The 8,643-nt window shown below is 52.5% G+C and overlaps 1 protein-coding gene across 1 annotated transcript in view; it reads left to right on the forward strand.

The window, feature by feature from the left end:
• CAMK1G (calcium/calmodulin dependent protein kinase IG) overlaps positions 1-8,643 on the forward strand; it is a 14,617-nt gene that overhangs the window by 2,054 nt on the left and 3,920 nt on the right. The window contains exons 2-9 of the mRNA XM_015650557.3: positions 2,508-2,625; positions 4,564-4,692; positions 5,067-5,141; positions 5,778-5,916; positions 6,007-6,130; positions 6,644-6,719; positions 7,108-7,220; positions 8,463-8,541. Coding sequence (XP_015506043.1) covers positions 2,534-2,625; positions 4,564-4,692; positions 5,067-5,141; positions 5,778-5,916; positions 6,007-6,130; positions 6,644-6,719; positions 7,108-7,220; positions 8,463-8,541 — 827 coding nt within the window. The 5' untranslated portion in view covers positions 2,508-2,533. The remainder of the gene's footprint in view (positions 1-2,507; positions 2,626-4,563; positions 4,693-5,066; positions 5,142-5,777; positions 5,917-6,006; positions 6,131-6,643; positions 6,720-7,107; positions 7,221-8,462; positions 8,542-8,643) is intronic.

Here is an 8,643-nt window from a genome sequence, read left to right on the forward strand (position 1 = left end):
CAGGGGTGGCAGTGCCAGGTGGACACAGAGCAGGGCAAGCTGCCAGTCCCAGGGGTTTGCCCAACTCGTGCCATGTTCCCATTCCTGTGGGGCAGGAGGGAGCAGCTGAGTGAGCCCATCCACAAACTCAGGTTTGGGACATCCACATCCCAGCCCTGGCACAGCTGAGGGCACTGGGAAGGGCACAGGGTGCCCAGAGCAGCTGGGGCTGCCCCTGGATCCCTGGCAGTGCCCAAGGCCAGGCTGGACATTGGGGCTGGAGCAGCCTGGGATGGTGGGAGGTGTCCCTGCCATGGCTGGGGTGGCACTGGAGGGGCTTTCAGGTCCCTTCAACCCAAACTCTTCTGGGGTTTTGGGATTGTTGCACCAGAGCTTGAATAAATAATAAAAGACGAACAAGAAATCCATCAAACATTGCTGTGAAGTGCAACAGGTGATTTAAGCAGAGTGAGAGACAAAGCTGAGCTCCCAGAGACTCAGGGAATTCTCATTCTCCCGATCCCATAACTGTGGCTGGACCAAGAGGTCTCTGTGTCCTGCAGCAAGGCCTTGGCAGACTCTTGTGCCAAAGGAGGAAAAGCCACGGGGCAGGATGTGATCCAGCAGGAGCAAACAGGGCAAGTGTCCCTCACCTGAGCACCTGTGGAATCCCAGGAGGGTTTGGGCTGGAAGGGGCCTTAAAGACCATTCCCTTCCACCCCCCCAGGGTGCAGCTGAAGATCTCAGGAACCCAAACATTCCATTATTCTGCTCTCAGAAGAGCAGCATTTACTCCTCTTCCTCGCAGAGAGGTGAGGGCAGGCAGGAAATGACTTGCTGGTGATGGCACAGAAGAAGTGAGAAGGCAGGAAATGAAATCCACGTGTAGGGAGTGAGAGCTCTCAGGCAGCCTGTCCCCAGCACCGAGTGCCACACAGAGAGTGACAGCAGGAGCACGCTGAGACCAGCAGATGATTCACAGGAGAAGGAGGAAAACACGGTACTACCTTCCCTTGGGAGCAAAATTCCCCCTAAAATAGGGAACTTGTTGAATTCACAAGGAATTAAACATCAAAACACTCCGGGAATGGAGCTGAAATGAGCCAGGATTGGGCAAAATTAACCCAAAGGAAGGGGCCAAACTCTCAGGGCTGGGTGGGATGAAGGATGATGGCTCAAACCCCAGTGCCATGGTGGGGACAGTCACCTCTGCCCAGTGCACCAGGGTTTCTCTGCCCTGTTCCCTCTGTCCCACAGAGCTGGCCCCAACCAGGACGTGCTTCAGCACAGGAGCCCAAAATGTCACTTGTCCCCAGGGCCAGCCTGACCTACTTGGGGTTTTTTTCTCTTTTTTCACCTTGTATCCTCTGGTTGGCAGCAGCCTGGGAGAGGAACAGAGAGTTCCTCGCAGTTTTCCCACCCTGCCAGGTCTGACATTTATTTGGAGTGGATAAAACTCACCTGCCATCACCAGCTGGATGTCTCAGCCAGCAAATTCTCTCTCTGTGATATTCCACATCTGTGGGTTTGGGATGGGCAGGTGACTGGAAAGAAAACATCCTCCAGGGACTTAAAATAATTGTCAGAAAGGTTTCTACTGATTGATCAGTATTTTTGTGAAGGACTTTTGGCCTTCCCTGATTTCAAACAGCAAGATAAGGCTGGGTTCCAGAAAGAGCTGTATTTCTGTGAGGTACACAGGCATCAGAAACCAAGAGGTAAATAAAGGTCAAGTTCATGAGGCCTTTGGTGATTTTTATGGACTGAAGCCTTCAACTGTTTACAATTGAGTCAATTTTGGTTTCAATGATGTTAAATTAACCTTTAAAAATTGTGTCAAGGAGCTGAAAACCCTGCAAACGTGCTAATTAGGGAGATAAAGTAGGTTCAGGAGGAATCCAATATCTAAGCTGTCTCATGAAAAAGGACCTTTCAGCTTTTCCTCTGCTTTAATACTTCTGCCTTTTCCAAAGGGATAAAAAACATCCATGAAAGCTTTTGCTTTGTCTTCTGAAGGCTCAGCTGTGTCCCACAGCCTTTGGCTCCCTTTCTGCTCTGGGAAGGGGCTGCTCCACTTATCCAGGGCTGCTCCACACATCCAGGGCTGCTCCAGACATCCAGGGCTGCTCCAGACATCCAGGGCTGCTCCAGACATCCAGGGATGTTCCACACATCCAGGGATGCTCCACACATCCAGGGATGCTGCACACATCCAGGGATGTTCCACACACCCAGGGATGTTCCACACATCCAGGGCTGCTCCAGACATCCAGGGATGCTCCCCGTGCCCCTGCTGCCCAGGGTCACTTTTATATCTATTTTTCCCTTGTTTCCAGGTTCCTTTCTCGCCTTCCAGTGTCCCTCCAGTCCTTAGACCCGATCTCATTACGATGCTGAGGGGTTTCTGGAGCATTTTACACCTCCCAGACCGTGGCCAGCTCTAATTCCAGCTCTAACTGGGGCGTGCTGGGCTTCCTCCCAACACAGACCATGTCAGTGACCTCTCCTCCTCCTCCTCCTCTCCCCAGCGTTCCCCAGTTCCACTCTGGAGGAGATGGGGTGCAAGGAAGAGGATGGCAGCGGCTCCTGGAAGAAGCAGACCAGCAACATCCGCAAAACCTTCATCTTCATGGAGGCCCTGGGATCGTGAGTAGCAGCTGTCCCCGGGCAGGAGCAGCCCAGCCCCGGCTGCCCAGGCCCTCCTGGCCCTGCCCAGTGTCCCTGGGACCCCGGCCAGGAGCACTGAGGGGTCCCAGGATCTGCTGCTGCCATTGCTGCCTCACCCTTCCCAAAGCTCCCTCCATCCCCAGACACAGCTCCAGGTACCTCTGCCCTTCCCTCCATCCCCAGCCGCCCCTGCCCTTCCCTCCCTGCCCTTCCCTCCATCCCCAGGTACCCCTGCCCTTCCCTCCCTGCCCTTCCCTCCATCCCCAGGTGCCCCTACCCTTCCCTCCATCCCCAGACACATCCCCAGGTACCCCCTACCCTTCCCTCCATCCCCAGGTACCCCTGCCCTTCCCTCCATCCCCAGGTACCCCTGCCCTTCCCTCCCTGTCCTTCCCTCCATCCCCAGACACATCCTCAGGTACCCCTGTCCTTCCCTCCATCCCCAGACACAGCTCCAGGTGCCCCTGCCCTTCCCTCCATCCCCAGGTACCCCTGTCCTTCCCTCCATCCCCTCTGACCCTCAGGGAGCCTCGGAGCCTCAGATTTTGCCCCACTCCCGCAAGGTCAGGGGCTGGCACAGCAGAGGAGTTCCAATAACGAGTTGTATATTTAGCTCAGGAGCCCTGACTCACTTGGGGAATGAAACAAAAACAAGGATGTTGGAGTTGTACAATCCTTCCCTGTGCGTTAACAGCTTAATTTGCCTATTCATGGGGATGAGACAACAAAACATTTCCAAGGTGCTGGGGGAGGAATTGAATTACCTCCACCAGCGAGTTCTGTCATGGACGAATTTTCTGTGCCTTCCGAGCCCACAAAGCTCCCAAAGCAGCAGCTACTCCAAACTCTGTGCCTTGTCAGCCTCAGAGATTAATTGAATTATCCAGCAGCTTTCACTAAAGGAATGAGGTTAGCAAAAGCTTTGTTCTCTCCTAGCCCACTTGTTGATTCGTCATTTTTAATAAGGGGCATAATTATTATAAACTGTTTAGGACAGAGATGTAGAACAGATGCCCCAGCAGCTGATTTGTAGGTTGTTCATTTCCTATTTGTTTAATAGGAAAATTTGGCATTAGAAATTGGGATTTTTTTCCCCACATTCATTGCTTCAGCTCTCTGAAGAACTGAAATGAAGATCTGGGACTCAAAACCAGCTGCAAGGTGTTATCAGTTTCCCCCAGGTCCACAGCACTGCCCTCAGCTCCCTGCAGGGCTTGGTGGACTCAGAGCAGGTCCCATTCCATGGCCCCAATTAACGAGCTGCTGGTTTGATGAGGATTAGTGAGGACTGGCCCGGTGTCACTGTCACTGCCCTGAGCCTCGTGCTCAGCTCCCCAGGACAAAGCTGGACCAGGACTGGGGATTTAGGCAGGATAAAAATACCTGTTCCTGCTGCTCGGGGGGAGCAGCCACTCACTGCCACCCTGCAGCCTCTGCAGCCAGGACAACAATCAGAGGCTGGATTTCAACATTAACTGGGGTCCAGTTAATGCTGTTTTGCATTTTAGACACACAGAATGTTGGGTGACACCAGCCCAAGCTGCAGCTCCCTGCTGGACTGTGCACAATTAACATTTTCTCTACAGGAAAAAATGTGGGGTTTTATTTACATTGTATAACCTTGCCTTGAACATCCTGAGCGTGGGGCTGCTCCAGGACAGCCCCAGCTTTAGAATCAGCTTCCACTTCAGTTCCCACCACGTTGTTTTCCCTGTCAGTGCCTCCCCATTTCCAGAAGCAGCACCCCCTGAAATGCAGCATCACCCCCTGAAATGCAGCAGGACCCCCTGAAATGCAGCAGCACCCCCTGAAATGCAGCAGCACCCCCTGAAATAAAGCAGTACCCCCTGAAATGCAGCAGCACCCCCTGAAATGCAGCAGGACCCCCTGAAATGCAGCTTCTCCCCCTCTCTGCAGAGGTGCCTTCTCCGAAGTTTTCCTGGTGAAGCAGAAAAGCACTGGCAAACTCTTTGCTCTGAAATGCATCAAGAAGTCTCCTCTCAACAGGGACAGCAGCTTGGAGAATGAAATAGCAGTGCTGAAAAAGTGAGTGTGACAGGCCAGGGATCATTCCTGATGTGCTGGGTGCTCCAAAAGGATCATTCCTGATGTGCTGGGTGCTCCAAAAGGATCATTCCTGATGTGCTGGGTGCTTTAAAAGGGATCATTCCTGATGTGCTGGGTGATTTAAAAAGGATCATTCCTGATGTGCTGGTCCCCACACTGATGGTGCCTGGTGCTCCAAAGGGAATTGGATGGGCATCAGTGATCTCTGCCACGCAGGGGGAGGGACAGCAGCCCCAGAACACCCCAGTGAGCTTTCCCTGGTGATTAAAGCAAGATGACTGCTGGGTTTTCCACCTCAGAAGCCCCTTCTGCCCTTGGCAGGATTTGTTTCTGACCCACATTTCCCTTTGCAGAATAAAGCACGAAAACATTGTGACTTTAGAAGATATTTATGAGAGCACAACCCACTTCTACCTGGTGATGCAGCTGTGAGTACCAGCAGGGCCATTTCTCTGGGGCCACAGAGGAGGGACAGGGCAGGAGCAGGGTGAGGCTGAGGTTCCAGCCCCTGCACCCAGAGCCCCTCAAGGACCACCCAAAAACCCCCAGTGCTGAGCTTGGAACCAACCTGGACGCTCCTGGAGGCACCTTGGCCCATCCCCATCCTAACAGCAACTTTCTGAACCATGATTTGGATCTGTTTATGCAAATGAATTCCTCACAGTTTAGCAGGGCAGAGACAGAAGTATTTCTAATTAAAGCTGTGCCACGCAGGGTTTCTAGAAATGGAATGGGCACCGTGTCAGCAGCAGAGGAGCTCTGAGCACCCGGCTGCTGCTTAACTGCAGATTTAGTCAAGAACAAAGCCCTGTAACACTTGTGGAGTGCAGCCTGAGGCAGGGCTGGGTACCTGCAGCTCAACCCTACCAGAACTTGCCTCACAAGCTCACCCAAATTCCCCAGGCTCCAGCAATCCCCAGTGGCAGCCTGGAATCGCAGCCAGGAGCATCCAGCAGCCTCAGCCTCCCCAAAGCTGCTGTAAAAGGACCAGAAACTCAGCTGGCCTAACACAAAAGCTCTGTTCAGGTTTTGTCCAGTCCTTTTCTGAGCTGCTGTCTCCACAGGGTGTCTGGGGGAGAGCTGTTTGACAGGATCCTGGAGCGGGGTGTTTACACGGAGAAGGACGCCAGCCTGGTGATCCACCAGGTGCTGACAGCGGTGAAATACCTGCACGAGAACGGCATCGTGCACCGCGACCTGAAGGTGAGCCCTGGCTCTGTCCCCACCATCATCACCTGCCCTGCCCCTCCCGCTCCTCTCCCTCCCCCTGTGACCACCCCACCCTGTTCACAGCCTGAGAACCTCCTGTACCTCACCCCCGAGGAGAACTCCAAAATCATGATCACGGATTTCGGCCTGTCCAAAATGGAGCAGAACGGGATCATGTCCACGGCCTGTGGGACTCCAGGATATGTGGGTGAGCCAAGGGGCAGGAGAGGTGGATTTCCTGGAAAAAGGCTTGTGCACATCCAGGACATTGCCTGGAAGAAGGGGAGGAAATAATCAGTGTGTTTAATAATGTGGGACTCACAGATGCACTGCACATAGGCGAGTGTAGGGACTGAAAAATCTCAGTATTTCAAAAATGCAAAGAAAAGAGTAATTCTGAGGGCAATATATTTGCCTATTATATTAATAGATATTTTAAAATTTACATTATCAATGTTTATTGAAGAAATTATAGACAATATTTTAATGCAATGGGATTTTGTTTCATTCCACCAGACTGCACTGGGTGCATGCAGCTCCCTGGTTAACCCTCAGCATGCAGGCAGAGATTGTCTGCGGTTCTTTCCATATAATGGCATAAAAAAGACACAAAAACCACAGACCAATTGAGCTGGGAGCTGGGGCTGAAAGTCCTGCTGTTCCCAGGGCTGGAGGACCCATTTTTGAATTGAGATGAGAATTTGGTTTTGCTGTCCCGCAGCCCCCGAGGTGCTGGCGCAGAAGCCGTACAGCAAAGCCGTGGACTGCTGGTCCATCGGGGTCATCACCTACATCCTGTGAGTAGGGTCCAGCAGCACCCCAGAGCTCTCCTGTTTCCACCTCCCCTTCTCTGTGGAGCACAGCACCCAGTTCCTCCTAAGCACGGGAATTAAGGGATGTGGGGAATCGGGAGCGGGGATGAAAGGAATCGTGTTTGCTCTGTTCTGTGCCTCATCCTATGCTTTGTTTTTCTCCAAATACCATTCCATCTTCCTGGGTACTTTTTGTTTCATTTCCTCCCACACTGCTCAGCTCGGTACCAGCTGTGGCTTTGTCCCCTCGCTGCTGCAGTGAAGTTTTAACTCTTTGTTAAATCAGATTTGCTGGTGCCCTGAGCAGGGAGGAGTGGGCAGCTCCACAGGCTCGTGGTGGCACTGAGGACCCCGGCTCTCTGCTCTGTTCCAGCCTCTGTGGGTACCCCCCCTTCTATGAAGAAACCGAATCCAAACTCTTTGAAAAGATTAAAGAAGGCTACTACGAGTTTGAGTCTCCGTTTTGGGATGATATCTCCGAGTCAGGTAAAGCTCTGGAGCTGGGGAGCTCCACACCCCATCCCACCCATCCCAAATCCCCCGAGCCCTGAACGCCCTCAGCTCCCCCAGGGCTGGACAGGGCTGGAGCTCAGACCTGAGCCCCTCACACAGCAGCAAACCCTCGGATGTGGGGGTGATCAGAGGCTCCATCTCCTCAGGGAGAAGAAAATAAAAATTATAAATGATAAATCAGGGGGTGATGCCAAAGCACAGCTGCCCTGGCAGAGAGGGGGTGCCTGGAATGCAGCACCCTCAGCTGAGGCGTGGTTCTTGTAACCCTGATTTTCACAAATCATCACTGAATGGGCCTGGATTTCCCCTGGAAGTGCCCAAGGCCAGGCTGGGCCAGTGAGAGGTGTCCCTGCCCATGGCAGCTGGTGCTTTAGGGCTCCTTCCAACCCAAATCATTCTGGGATTCTCTAAGAAGGCAAACTGAGGTTTTTCCCCCATTTTTTCCCTCTGTCCTGTCAGCCACCACTTCACCAGCTGAGCTGCTGGTGGAGCTCCCCTGTGCACAGCTCCCTGCTGGCAGCATCCTCACGGCTTATTTCAGCATCAATCTTTTACACAAACAAACAAACAGACCTAGCAGGGGGTGTGCTGGGGCTTAATAACAAACATCACAATCCTTCCTGCAAGAAAAACAAAGGAAAAAAAAGGGGAGAGATGTAAGAGCTCTTCAGGGCAACTTCTAAATCTGCTCAGTCTGCACTTCATGGCTTTTTAGGGTTATTTTTTTAGGTGAATAATTCAACTCCAGTTCACACAATCTAAGAGTGAAGTTTGGTACATCCAGAGTTGCTGTTTTTATATCTGGAGCTTGTCACTATAAGAATCTTCCTCTACTGGAGTAATCACAGAATTATCAAGGTTGGAAAAGATCTCCAAGATGAAGTCCAGCCTTTGAACCCCACCATGCCCACCAAACCACATCACCCTCTACTCATTTTTTGAGCACTTCCAGGGATGGTGGCTCCTCACTGCCCTGAGCAGCCCCTTCCAATGCCTGGCCACTCTTTCAGTGTGGATATTTCAGAAGGAATTTTCCCCAGTATCCAACCTGAACCTCCCCTGGTGCAGTGACACCAAGGCCTTTCTCCTCAGGGCTCCAGCAGCATTTCCCAGGCTGTTAGGATCAGCTCTGGGAAGAAGAAGAAGAAGAAGAAGAAGAAGAAGAAGAAGAAGAAGGAGATAACCTCTCTCTGCTTTTTCCCCTTTCCCAAACAGCCAAGGACTTCATCCGGCATTTACTGGAGAAGAACCCGAGCGCGAGGTTCACCTGTGAGGAGGCCCTGCGGCACCCATGGTGAGGCTCGGGGTGGCCACGGGGATTCTGCAGCCCCCAGCTCTTGCTCCATGTGCTCCATGTGCTGGGAGCAGGGAACAGGAGCATCCCTGGGATCAGGAG

Source organism: Parus major, chromosome 26, assembly GCF_001522545.3.
Source record: "Parus major isolate Abel chromosome 26, Parus_major1.1, whole genome shotgun sequence".
Taxonomy (NCBI): domain Eukaryota; kingdom Metazoa; phylum Chordata; class Aves; order Passeriformes; family Paridae; genus Parus; species Parus major.